The sequence below is a fragment of the Physella acuta genome, unplaced genomic scaffold (assembly GCF_028476545.2).
Source record: "Physella acuta isolate Inbredline_101_S28 unplaced genomic scaffold, ASM2847654v3 ptg001261l, whole genome shotgun sequence".
Taxonomy (NCBI): Eukaryota; Metazoa; Mollusca; class Gastropoda; family Physidae; genus Physella; species Physella acuta.
In genome coordinates, this window is record NW_026732776.1 from 143,642 (window position 1) to 157,500 (window position 13,859).

The window sequence follows — 13,859 nt, forward strand, 5'->3', positions numbered from 1 at the left end:
AGACAAGTTCATTTGCCATTTTTTTTCCAACAATGAACATAATCCTTTTTTAATTAAAAAAGGCAATTGATACATTTTATTTTAATTAAAAAAATAAACCAACATTGAGTTATCACAAAAATTGCACATATAAATTGAGAAATATGACATGCGTAACATTCAAGACTAATGCCACACTAATAATTGGTTTTAGTTGGTCGAAATATTCTACTTTTAAAATGAAAAAATTCAGTTCAAGCAAAAAAGTAAATGAGCAATCAAAGAACCATTTTCATGCTGCCATATTGTAAAAATTAACATCCAGAATGAATAGTAAAATAGTTAATTCTGACATTTTAAATAGGCCAAAATAAAAACCTGCATCAGATTGGATCATGCTAAAAATCATATTTGTACCTACATATAAAACATTCATTCATAATATAATTACATTTAAACCTTTTCTATTACAACAGCATTTATTGGACAGTAAATTAAACTGACAACCAATATAAAATTCAATTTTTAAAAAGGATTGCATTGTTAATTACTTTAGCGCAACAATTAAAAACATCTGTGTTTAAAAAAAAAATGCCATCCATGAACATTAAAAAATGCACTTCTGTTTGCTGGTAATCATGTTTAAAAATGAATGATGGGTTACGATGAAAAGATAATATAAATATTTATAATATTCTAGTACTCTCAACTACGTAACAATATAATAGATCCATTACATTTCTTAAACAAGTAACTCAAGCCTTCAACAATTAAAGTGACAGCAAAGTCGTTCAATACAAAGGTCCTTAGAAGTGTGACAGAAAAAGGAACTTTACAGGAAAATAAATCATTAATGTATAGTAATGGAGATGTGCAATTGATTAAAATCTGAACTTTCAATTTTAAAGGTAATAATTCTGTAATGGAAAAATATCCATTTTAACGAATTAACAGTTTATTTTATTGTATGTTGCTATGTACATTGTATTTTTTCTAGAAAGCTGGTTTTTCATTTATAGAATGATATTCATTAGTATTGTTTTCCTACCCATCCCAATGCTAATCAGTCATTTGTGAACTTGGAACAATTAATATTGCATAATTGAAACTAGCAGCTTTCCAGAAACCAACTTTGAACATTATTAACTTTTCTAAAGGAGCTTTAAACTACTGACCTTTATAAATGAATAAAAAATCTGACGGATCATATTTGTTGAGATAATGAATTTAAACCATTCCCTCTTATCAAAGTTTTAAATTAATATTATTAAATGTTAAATTAAAATCCAGAGGATTTTTTGGATTTTAAAAATTGACTAAACATGCCTGACACAGCAACTAAAATGTTAACTATTTCATCATTTTGTTGGGTAAAAAAACGTTAGTTGCAATTAAAAAAAAAATTATGCACATCTCCTTAATAATAAAACTATATATACTCATAAAGGATGGAACATCCCCAAATTTTTATCACCTGTTTTATAATTTAAATACATTAAAAAAGCGGTTGCCCATAAATGACTCCACACTAATAGATTTTTACTTAGCTCAAACCACAAAAACACTACCCTCGTTCTGTCCACCCCATAGAAGCCACAAAATTAACAAGATTTGTATCACCCTTGTCTTTAAATATACAAAATGAATGCTACATCATATTTCTCCTCAAGGTGTCTGATGCCATTTATGGACAACCAATACAGACAGATAATACAAATTAATAACAACAAAATACTGTGGACTTAAATCACCAAAAGCAGATAAAAATGTGAATTTTCATCACACAGTTCAGAAACAAATTGTAACAAGTACTTGATGGGATGGGCTAATACATAATCCTCCATAGAAGAAACAAGTTAACTGTCCTTTTTACACCTACAAATAAATGTTCAAAAGTAACATGGTAGTCATAGTACAAATAAGAATTTAAAATTGTATGTTTTGCATGACTAATTTTTAAGTTTATAAAATAATTGAATGTTACATAACTTACCCATGAAGATATGAATTGACATCAGGATAACCTTTTTCTCTTGCTATGTGAATAAGAATGCCTGTAGATGAATGTCCTTTTTTTCTACGACAAAAACTGCAATTGCAGATGCCCCTACATGGGGGGCATATCCAGTCCTAGAAAGAAAATTTTAAAATCTATATAGTCTGCCTAGTAGCTGATGTTTGTTTAATTAACAATATCTATAATTGAGGCTAAACAAAACATCACAACCTGTAAAGCCATTGTATTCATTTAAAAATTGTATATATAGAAACACTTCTATGGACTTGACAATTACATGCCTAAAGGTATGTAGACATTGAATCTACTGACTGTGTGTTCATTTCCGTTTAAAGCTCAAGTGTAAACATTTTTCATGGTTGGCAATGACAATTTCAATTCATTAACATCTCATATATTTTTGGCTGATAAACCCAAATGAAGATTGTCTGCATGCAGAAATACAGAAAATACCCCAAAGGTATCAAATTATCACAATAGGTTTTCTTTTGTAAAGAGTAAAACAAAAGCATACAACTAACCTGTTATATGTGTGTAACAAATGTTATAAAATCATGTATACTTACAGGGTCTTTTAAAGCTGCTTTAGCATCTTCCCCATAACGATTTCTAAGACATGGACCACAAAACTGAAAGTGGTCATCAAAAGATTTAATCTACTTAAAAAACCAAGATAAAGATTTGAAAGCAACATATTCACTTGGACAGATATAACAGTTTACTAAAGATATTGATATAGTAAAGATAGCTATTTAAAAATGTCAGCGCATCACCCCCCCCCCCCCCAAAATAAAGCACGTTTGAGAGATCTCTGTGTGTGTTGTTACCTTTGACACCAACAGGCTTGTCTAATGTGTCATAGCATAGTTGCTATTTATTTATCCCCAAAACAAGTAACCGACCTCTAAAGAAAATAGCGGGAGAGGGGTACAAATTAAATTCACTGTTTTTCAAGGAGTTTTACATGCAGATAGAGACCATTAGATATACAGCCTTGATCAGTCATAAGTAAGCATACATAAGTATTTTGTGTAAAAAATTAAGACGTAGATCGAGTGTTTTTTTTAAATAGATTGAGTAAAAACTCAAAATAACCATGTTAAAATTATCTATTTTAAAAAAAGGCACTTGCAGAATCTGCTCGTGCGGTCGCGCCCTAGGCCTCACAATAAGTGCGACCATGAAAAGTGGGTGAGGTAAAAGTAACTACTTCAAAGATGTAACTTTTCAAACACGGACTTGGTCTCACTGTGAGTTCACATAAGCTTTGAAACAAGTGACAGTTGCTACAAGGAGGTGCAGGTTAATCTTGTCCAAATCATCAATAGAAACTAACCACACAGAAATATACCGAAAATTTTTAAAACCCACAGTTGTATATATATATTTAAAATAAATTGTCGACCTATAATCCACCCGTATCATCAATAATAGATGCACTACCACCAACTATTATATATATTAAAGTTCAGTCCATAGCCCTATCCAATTTGTCTGTAACGTCTGACTAGCAAAAAATGTGGGTAAAATATAGGGGAAAACAGATCACTCTTTCACAGGGTTCCTACACCGAAGTGAACTTAAAATTCCAGAAGTTTTTCAGGAGAAAAACCAGAATTTCAGGACATAATTTAACGTATTAAATAGCAACGACTCACCCACGCTGAATAGAAAGAAGTTTGACATTTCTCAAATAGGAAGTAGTCTTTATAAAATGCTAAGAAGCATAACATTTGTAATTTTTAAAAAGTAACTGATTAATTGAGTTAAAATAGAATTTATTTTGCCCCTCCCATTTATAAATTGTTATTCATACAGTTGCCATCTCACCCCCCCTTCTCCAAAAAAAAAAAAAAAGTTATATTTCACAATTTTAAAAATTCAATGATTACTGAAATAGTGTGAGTAAATTCTCTTGGTAAAATAATGATTATTATAGAAATAACAGTATTTTGGAAACAATACTTGAGAATATATAACATTTCAGCCAAAAAGAATCTAGTTTTCTGATGAGTAACCACAGTTTTATTTAAATTTCCGGTTACTAGATACGGTTGCGTGGGTTCAGTTTGAGTTCATTTAGCTAACAGTTAGGCTGTAGTATACGTTGTAGATTGCTGATGACATCACAAGCAGGTCACACAGAGTTCATATACACAACCAGCGCTTCCCTCCCACCCCGCCTTGGGAAAGAAACTGAGATGCGGGATGGGAGGGTGGTAGTATTACAACACGCATGTAAATAGAAAGTAGATATAGAGCCTATCGGACTATGAATTCAAAATAGCTGGGCAAAAAACTAGATTTGGGCTTACGCGTAGAACAACGTGAAAAAGAAAATGAAACCAAACCCACAGGTTAAAGACAGCTATAGGTCTAATTTTAAAATGTGTGCCTTGTATGCGCAGAATATTTTACTGGGGCGGTCAGATCTGATTACCTAGAGATCTAATGCACACAAAAAATATACGCTAAAATTATCGATGCAAGTTAATTTTCAGGACATTTTACAAAATTTCAGGAAAAAAGTTAAAATTCCAGGATAGTTTGGATTTAAAAACCTACCTGCCCTCGTACACCTGCACAATTAGTTGACCTGCATATAGTCTTCATATCATTTGTTTTTTGACGACACTGGTGGCAAGTTGTACCCTGTCAAAAGTTTTCAAGTAACAATACCCAAAAAAGAAAGATATTTTGAGACCTAGCAAACTAGAAATGATGTATTAGAATTGACAATATTTGCTACTAATTTTTTAAAAAGTATATAATTTTACATACATAAATGCTATCATATCTCTTGTCTGACACGACAACAGCCACCATATCAAGATCTGTTTCAGTAATATCATCTACCGATGTCACTTCATGTCTTGTCCTGGGTTTTCGAGTTTGATGTGGAAGAGGAAAGTCATCATCATCTTCCAGTGCCTTCACATACGTTTAAAAAAGAAAGTGTGAGTAAAAGTGTTACTGAAATATATTAGACAAATGAAATATATCATAAGCTATAAAATAGGATAAAAATACTTGTAAAAAAAAAAATACCTCATCGTTATTTGTGATGATTGGACCATCAGACAAGGATGTCTCTGAAGAAGAAAGTTTCCGAAAGAAACCAAACTTTACCACCAGTTTCTTAAAAGAATAAAAAATTATTTGTAAATGTGAGAATACGGTATAATTTACGATTTTAAGAATAAACAGTGTTATAGGGTTGAACAAATAAAAGTTCATAAAATCCAATAATTACCTCAGGTGTAGAGAGGGGAGTTGAGGTAGATGAAGATGATGCTGACGAAATAGATGATGACACTGACCCACTTCTAGAGCGAGTGTGAGGAAGATCAAAACGACCTGGAGCATACCTAGCAGATCTGGAAGGATTGCGTCGTATGACACCATCAGTGTCTGTGAACTTACTAGACTTTTTTCTCTGCAAGTAAATTATGGAAATTGTTCACTTTCAAAGACTACAACCTTACCCCTAATTAATTCAGTAGTCATTTTATTCTAAGATACAGAGTTTCTTTCAGGGAATCTCTTTTTGAAGTGGTTTAATCAAATAGTGAATTTTTGTTTGGATAGATACAACTGATAAAAGATGTTATACCTATGAAAACTAACCTTAGGTGGGATAACTGGTTTTACAGTCAGATGACCAGCAACATCAGACATCAGCTTGGCCAACTAAAAGATAGATGTAACATCAGTTTAAACTTGGATAACAACAATTTTATATTATTAATATGCAAAAGATAATTAATTTAATATTTACCAATTTTGACAGTTATTAAATTAGCAGTAAAATAATTTAGCGAATGCAGTCATGTTGGAATGGTAACAATTATGGCCGTAAAATCAATCTGCAGCTGATACTTACAAATAGAGGAAATTTCCAAAATTAAAGAAAAGAAAGTAAATCAGCAACCATATTACCATAATTTTATTATCCTCCAAATTCTTGCGTCGTAATTCCTCATAACGCTCAACGTCATTTTGTTCAGGCTGAGAAGTATAGTAGCATTAAACATTTAATATTACTCCCCCTACTCTTATTAGATTTAGATAAAGCAATACAATTCAAAAGCAAATTTAAGAGTATGTGTGATACAAGATAAAATGTAAATGGGAAGACCATGTGTAACTATTACATCAATGTCCCCCACTTTACTGTTTCAAAAAAAAAAAAAAAAAAAAAAAAAAAAAAAAAAAAAAAAAAAAAAAAAAAACCCCAAATCTTAGCATGAATAATATCAGGATGACCAGGCTCTCTACCACAACACCATTTTGTCCTACTAGTTATAAGTTAAAGCTAATATTTAATCCAAAATACTAATTTCCCTTTGCTTAACTTAATTTAAGTTTCTTTAAATTGCTTGTTTTTGCACCATGAAAAAATGAAGTCTTCTATTATCATTATTTTTTTTTAGTGACCAAACAAAAAATATTCTGGACTACAGATACAAAAAAATAAAATTTGCAGTTGCAAAATAATTTGGTTTTAAATACAGTAATATAAAAGTTAAAGCTTGTCATATAATACTAGATAATTCTTCAGCATCTAAAAAGTTTTGCCTGAATCAGTTGCAGAAATGAACATTTATTGGAGAATGAACAGGTTTAGTGTTAATTTAGGTTTATTCAACAATAGCCTCAACACACAGATTGTCTCATAGACTGCAAGCAGTACCTGATTATGTTAACTTTGAATGAAATGGTAGAAAACATTTTGAATTGAAACCTACAAATCAGTCATGTGGTGGATGGTACAGTGCATGATTGCTTGTCCAAAAGTCTAGTATATTATTTAGTAAACATAGGCTAACATTATTCTTTTCTCCCAACAGGCCCTTCTTTCTTCTGATAATATTTAACCTTTTTATAGTAAGAATGTCCTAGACCTAGATAAGACACAAAAAAAAATAATTCAGGGATTGTTTGTTTTGAAATTTAAATAACCTATAAATTGCTTTCTTGACATTGATTTCAAATAGAAATGACACAAATCTAGGCCCTTATCATTACTAGATCTAGTACTAATAACTAATCAAGTTTGTAATAAAACAAAACATGCTTTTGAAGAAAGACTTCAGATTTATATTGTATAGGGCCTAACCAATAATAGGCCCTACATAGTAGTAGTATTATAGTAAATGTTCTAGTGTATTGTATTATTTATAATTATATATATATATATATAGATCTATATATATAGGCTTAGGGGTCTACTATACAGGCCTAAAGATCTAGGCCTACATAAAAGTACATATTAGGCTACTACATATAATATTTAGCCAGGGTGTTGTTCTGCTAGGGATTTATAATTGATTTAGTCTAGATCTAGATCTAGATACACTTCACTACAGTAATAGCATGGCATGAATAAAGTGAATTAGCATAACTAGATCTAGAGCATCTAGAATAATCTAGATCTAGTATACAACTAATCCAGATCTAGATGTAACTACTTAATACTTAACTTACTATAATTATAATAGTAGAGAAAAGAGTAGGCCTAACTATTATACCTTGATCTATATTCTAGATCTAGTCTGTAATATACTGTATAATTGTATTATACTAGAGTCTAGACTAGATCTAATCTAGATCTTCTAGAATTTAGATTAGTGATTAGATTAGAATTTAGAAGAATGAATGAATCTCTACTCTTTTCTCTCTAGATCTAGAGGAGTTTACACTTTTCGGACACACACCAAAAATTACGTAGGACCGAACACTTCGTCGGTTTTTGGCTCATAGAAACTTTAATTAGCATGTCTCACGCGAAACCACGGCGCCTGCACGTAAACTGTTCATTTATGAACACTTCCGTGTCAAGTACTTCCGTTTCCTTTCTCAAGAATTATTTTTAGAAATTTTTTAACGTTGCATGGTACGCACATTTCTATTTTTACACCAGCCGGATGAAGTGACCTAGGGTTGGACTTAGGGGCAAAACTTGAACCAATCAATGCTTAGCTAAAAGGTTACACTATAAATAGCTTCTATATATGTATGGAACATCGTAAATGTCAAGGTTAATGGGTTTTTTTGTGCTTGAACAATAAAAAAGGGGTGTTCGCTAACTTATTTGGCCTTACATGGGATCGGACACCAACACAAAAATATTACTAAATAAGAATTTAGAGCATAAAAGGGGCTGGTTATTGAAGGGAAAGGGTCAAAATAAGGTCAAGAAGGCAGTGGAATGCAAAAGAGGAGGGGGAATCATGTGACCTGGCTGGCTTAGCAGCGTACTGCGCGAGCCGCAATGGCTGAATGGGATGAACTTTGGGAGTGTGGGAAAAAGGTTTTATACTATTAAAATTACCTCACAAACAATCAATAACACAATATAAATGCATATAATATATGTTTTTATTCATTAAATTGACTTTAAATTATTCTAAATGAACAAAAAGTGCTATGTCCGATGACGGGTAAAGGTGTCCGAACACATGTAAAACTGTATTACATGTGTTCGAACACACGTTAAGACCCCCCAGTCACTATAACAAGAATAGCTTAAGTTCTATGCGTATGAATACAAAATGACACACACATTATTAAAGTAGAATGGTTGCGGATAGATATGATACTTTTTTTTGTTTTCTATGTTAAGCGGTTACTGAATGAGACCGCATGGAATTTTTACGTTGCGTTTTTTCGCTATGTGTGTCCGAAAAGTGTAAGCTCCTCTAGATCTAGGACTCTAGACTCTAGGCCTAATCTAGATTCTAGAATCTACAGTAATATTACTAACCTCTACCTTTTTGAAGCAATCCATAAATTAGACTCTGAATATGTTAATCCTAGATCTAGGCCTATTTCCACTATTTGTATTACTAGTCACGAAGAATTATTTACTGTGCAGACAATTATTATAATATTACAGACAATGACCATGAGTACCCACGCCCACAGTCAGGTCGACGCCCTACATTCATTCCCGCCAATTTAATGAGCTTCTGTAGCGTTAACACAAGAGCCGACTCAAAATATCGTCCTCTACATCTTTATAGTTTTTTGTGTTTTACATTGATTTCCACTTCGGCAGTAGATCTATAACATAAATCAAACTGATATGAGTGAATTTAACTTTTTTACGCTCTTTCTTTCGATCATGGGTAGACTTGAATGATCTTCAATGTAGATGGGAAAATGATGGCTGACCCGCCAAAATGTAAACACATCATCACCGAGTGAGACTACATATTCAATACATAAAGAAGTTGCATTTTTCTTTTATATTTAAAAGAAACATTTACTGGGCCAGTTTAAAAAATTGGTAAAATCACGATATAGCGTCGGAAATTATTGGGTAATGTTCGTTGAGTTTCGGTAACATTCGTTACTGTAAACCATAGTTTATTTGACCGTTTGAAAAAAAATAAAGTCAAAGTGCATTAAATTAATGTTTTAACTTAATTTAATGTTTAACTGACAAAAAAAAATAGCAACAATTAGTAAATCTAAATATTATTAATGAAGTCGAGTGTAGTAATTAATGTTTTTTTTAAGAAACACAGAAAAAACCTGCAGAAGATTTGCGACAACCAGCTCTAGTTCTATTAGTAAAATAAGACGATTAGATTTACTAAAGTTAAAAGTAGTAAGAAGAACTAGAATAATGTTTAGTAGCAGCAATAATTAGCACATACACTTAAAATAATTAGAAATACAAAATAATTAGCAAAACAGTAGTTAAAATGCAACTAAAATCAATCCTTGCACATTTTTAAACATAATGTATTAAAAATAATATGGCGGCAAATAAATGATGGTTTACAGTATTTCCGGTGGTTTCCGGAACGGCTCGACAGACTACGCCATGGTTTTACTGTTTTTTTTACTGCTGTACAGTTCCGGAATAATAACCGACGCTATATCGTGATTTTACCAAAAAATTAAGCAACAGTAAATACCAGTTTATAATCCATGAAATACCAAATGAGTTTAACTTTATGATTTAGCGTTGTTCCTGAACAGCATCACACGTGTGGAAGTGGGCGGTTCAAAGCATGGCATGAGTTGCTTGAAGATTTTAGACCAATCTAAAAATAAGCCGAAAATAATAAACATCCGGGTTACAGTAGTAACCTATTTTAGAAACACATATGTCACATTGGCAAATTTGTATTTGGTTTTCCGTCCACCATCCTATCCCACGCTCAAGTGCATACTAAGAATTATTTTTAGATGATCCATAGCATAACCAGTAAAAATACTAATCTTAATTTCTTTTCTTTAATGTCAAGATATTATTTATACTAGAGATATAACTGCACAATTCATGAGGCAGAATGCTTTGATCTTATACTAGAACTAGATCTATATCTATAAACTATAATTATTAATATATATATTTCATTTGTCTAAAAGGATAAAGGCAAAGCAATCTCTGTCCTACTGTTTTTAATCGCTGGTTCTTATGTCAGCTATGTCTATTGTCTATTTATTTTTTATTTAATGTATCTATGAATAAATTTAGAATCATTAAGTCAGTTTCATAAAATATGGACATGAATGGCTTAAAACAGTTATTTAAACCTGGCACGCCTTCACCAAATCTTTATCTATCTTGCTAGCTTTGCAGCTTAGGACTACTCAAGCTCTAAATTCTAAATCTAGATTCTACATCAAGATTCTAGATCTAGAATCTATATCTCACTTGGCCACTAGATCTAGTCATAGTGGCACTATTCCTACCAGATTCTAGAATCTAGCTACACTTAGTTAGATCTGTAAGAACTATTGATTAGTTTAGTTTAGTACTGTTAATTTTTTAAGGTAATCTATCGTTTTGGGTACGTAAAATCGCCCGCGATTTGTAATGTGAAAAACAGGTGACTCCTTAAATTTTAATAATTATTTCACATTTTGAGGAGGATTTATGTTTTAAAAATTCAAAAATGTTTCCTTGATTCATTTATGTACCTGTTTTTAAACAATTGAATTAAAACTTTTCCGTAATAAATGAAGACTAGCGATGTTTCCAACAGATGCAACCATGCTCATTTACTATAGCAGCCATCTTGTCTAAGTTTTATTTTTATAAGCTTTTAGCGCCAGATTCAGGGGGAAGCCACTCTATTTTACAAATGGCTGCTGTTTATATAGCAAATCTTGCTCTCAGACACTGCTGTTTAAAGTTAATTTCTGGCCTATATCGATATATTTAGCCATTGATTTAGGTTTATTATTCATTTATCTATAATATTTGACACAAAAGTATGACAATATACTTCTATTAAAGCCTTGACAATGAGGTAACGTTTTCGTACATAAATAGCCGCGGGCGATTTTACGTACCCAAAACGATAGATTACCTTTTTTAAACCAAATGCAAAGAAGCAAGTTTTACTTTTGACTTTTAGGCCTAACTTTTTAGTTTTCAGTCTTAGTCATCTAGAAAAGATCTAGTAAATTCTAGATCTAGTAGTAGATCTAGATCTATGAATAAATCTAATAAGTTGGCATTTAGGAATTTGATGTTATTGTTAGACCCCTAACACAAAATCTTTGGCCTAATTTTAGTTATTTTTCTATTTAAACAATGGATGCATCTATTCTAATAACCTATTCACTATTCGCACCCGCGTCCTAATATATAGCCTCGGCCGCTATTCAGACCAGCCAATAAAATTAAGATTTAGTTAAACAATAATTCTTTTAGGATGCAGAATATATATTTTCTGTTGTTGTGATTTCTTGTAATTCTAAATGAATAAATGATATATTGAGATCTTGCTTTAAATACTCGATATTCCTTATGATGAGCGGGAATCGTTAGGTCTATAATAATAGTATAATATATGGTCTATGATATGAACTTCTCTGGCCGGGCGAATGTTGAGCGCTCATGTAAAAATGTGCTTTTTTTTTTCTTCTGTTAAACGTAATTTGATTTTAGGCCATAGGCCTATCAGTCCAAATAAAAAAAATTATAAAATAAAAATTGTATAAAATAGCTCATTAGTCAACAGCTCCCGGGTCCATTTTTTCTTAATTATACTATTTATTAAGTAGTAATTTAATTGTTTATTGTTTTGATCCCTGTCCCATTAAAACAAAACATAGGCCTAAACAGTAAACATGTAGATGACAAGAAAAACCAGGTTATTGTAGAGCTAATCGCATCTTTTTCTGTCAAGAACTGGCCAATTTATTATGTTATAAGGCCTGCCTATGATATATATATAGAATTTAGAATTTAGGCCTATTTGTTGTTTTATACCATTGTCTAATGACACTAGACATAATATTAGTAGAATATTCTTTAAAAAGATATGTTAGGTTAAATTGGCAGTTTATACTAAATTAAAATACAGTAGCATATAAGAACATTTAAAAACCAAATCTAAAGAAATAAACTGGTTTGTAATGAGCCAGCATATTTACTTTGGAATTATAAAATTTACATGTTCCTTAACAAGATATAGATGTATCTAGTTTTGTTAGTTACAATATTTTTCTTACAAACCTTTTGAATAATTTTAAAAGTGTTCTACAGCTGAGGGATAAATGTTTGGTGCAAGAAAAATCTGCAGCTTCACTGTCAATTTGAACCAAAACTTGAAACATCACTTAAATCAGAAAGCTACACTTCTCTGTCAATCAAATATCTTTCAGCAGAAAATGTCCTATGTAAATAATGGATTAAATGCTGACAAATTAGACATATCAGGTAGGCTGTAAACATGGATATTTTTTGCCTGTTTAGTTTAACCTTGAGCTTACTATGGACTTAAAAAAGAATATTTTCAGATAATACATTCTCTTTCCCCGTATAGCTACAACATGACATTCTATTACCCTATATGAGTACCACATTGGATCATGCATTTATGACTTCCATGCAGAAGGGGTAAAAAAACTACCTTTTGTAGAGGTGTGTGGATTGTGGGAGTGGTTCGGTGATTTTGTTCATATTGATAGATAGAACATTCAGAACAATATCTTTGGAAGCTTAGAAGGCAATAGTTTTGCGGAATTTATTTTTGACATATTTTATGCCTCAGTGAAGGACACAAAGTATGCAAATCACCATGGAAGGGATCTACTTGGGTTTACATGTACTTCTAATATTAGCTTAGGAACAATGTTTTTAATAATTTGATTTTAAATTAGGCACTATTGTTGGAATACATGTTTAGATAAATCTGGATTTAGTATTCTTGCCCCATTTAAATAAGTCCCCTATACTCCCTATATGATTAAGTTCTTAGGTGTAAAATGGTGAAAACTGTCAAAATTTCATGTGAATTTTGTGCACTATTACAATACTTCCTCTATACTCTATATACAAGAAAGTAAAAATTGACTTATAGACATATTTTACTAATAATTTTTTATATGTATTTAACTCTATTATATTTTTCATCCTCATAGTGTTTCTAAAAGGGCTGTCGTTATTTTTTCAAGAATAAATATAGAAATAAACTGGTATATTTTGTTCAGTTTGACATAATTATAAATAAGTTTATGCTTTGGTGACACTTCTGTGAGTGTGGTTAATCTACATTTTGAACGTGATGTAAATGTCTAGTGCTATTAATTTTTATATTTTTGATACTTATGTCAATATTTGGTACTTTGAAAATTAACAAAAATTGACCTAAAAGTAGACGGTTGAGAATTGGACCTGTTTACCGCAATAACTTACATTTGTTTTTTCCATTTGAAACCTTGCTACTATATCATATATGTAAGATAAAGGATGTATTGTGACCAAGCAAAAAATTTAAATTGAGATTTTGACAAATTTTGATGTTTTACATCCTTTCGTATCAGAAAAACTTGGTTTTTCAGTTTTGTGTCGGTCTACACTGTACACTATAACTTGAGAACCCAGTCAGTT

General features: G+C 31.3%; 2 protein-coding genes across 10 annotated transcripts in view; one reads left to right on the forward strand and one right to left on the reverse strand.

The window, feature by feature from the left end:
* On the reverse strand, positions 1 to 10,036 carry LOC131957741 (cell division cycle-associated 7-like protein). 3 transcript variants are annotated; one of them, XM_059322502.1, is made up of 10 exons: positions 9,925 to 10,036; positions 5,936 to 6,004; positions 5,624 to 5,686; positions 5,250 to 5,432; positions 5,045 to 5,134; positions 4,778 to 4,927; positions 4,562 to 4,648; positions 2,563 to 2,625; positions 1,973 to 2,109; positions 1 to 1,854 (listed from the first exon to the last, which is right to left on the reverse strand). In XM_059322502.1, the coding sequence occupies exons 1-10, from the start codon at positions 9,937 to 9,939 to the stop codon at positions 1,836 to 1,838; spliced, it is 876 nt and encodes a 291-aa protein (XP_059178485.1). In that variant the 5' UTR covers positions 9,940 to 10,036; the 3' UTR covers positions 1 to 1,835. The 3 variants fall into 3 exon arrangements, with proteins under 3 accessions (XP_059178485.1, XP_059178482.1, XP_059178483.1); XM_059322499.1 differs by lacking the exon at positions 9,925 to 10,036 and adding an exon at positions 8,763 to 8,829; XM_059322500.1 differs by lacking the exon at positions 9,925 to 10,036 and adding an exon at positions 8,769 to 8,821.
* The window catches only part of LOC131957739 (pyridoxine/pyridoxamine 5'-phosphate oxidase), a 13,468-nt gene continuing 6,208 nt past the window's right edge, over positions 6,600 to 13,859 (forward strand). For 4 of the 7 annotated variants that reach the window (XM_059322492.1, XM_059322495.1, XM_059322496.1 and 1 more), the window contains exons 1-2: positions 10,562 to 10,743; positions 12,513 to 12,686. In XM_059322492.1, coding sequence (XP_059178475.1) covers positions 12,524 to 12,686 — 163 coding nt within the window. In that variant the 5' untranslated portion in view covers positions 10,562 to 10,743; positions 12,513 to 12,523. Of the gene's footprint in view, positions 6,618 to 10,169; positions 10,218 to 10,561; positions 10,744 to 12,512; positions 12,687 to 13,859 lie in introns of those variants that run through there. The other 3 variants (XM_059322494.1, XM_059322493.1, XM_059322498.1) reach the window with 3 other exon arrangements.

Coding starts and splice junctions, on each gene's coding strand:
- LOC131957741 (XM_059322499.1), bottom strand. CDS start 8,786: ATGGATTGCTTCAAAAAGGTAGAG. Junction 5,687..5,935: donor TGGAGGATAATAAAATTATG/GTAATATGGTTG, acceptor TCTATCTTTTAG/TTGGCCAAGCTGATGTCTGA. Junction 5,135..5,249: donor CTCCCCTCTCTACACCTGAG/GTAATTATTGGA, acceptor TATTCTTTTAAG/AAACTGGTGGTAAAGTTTGG.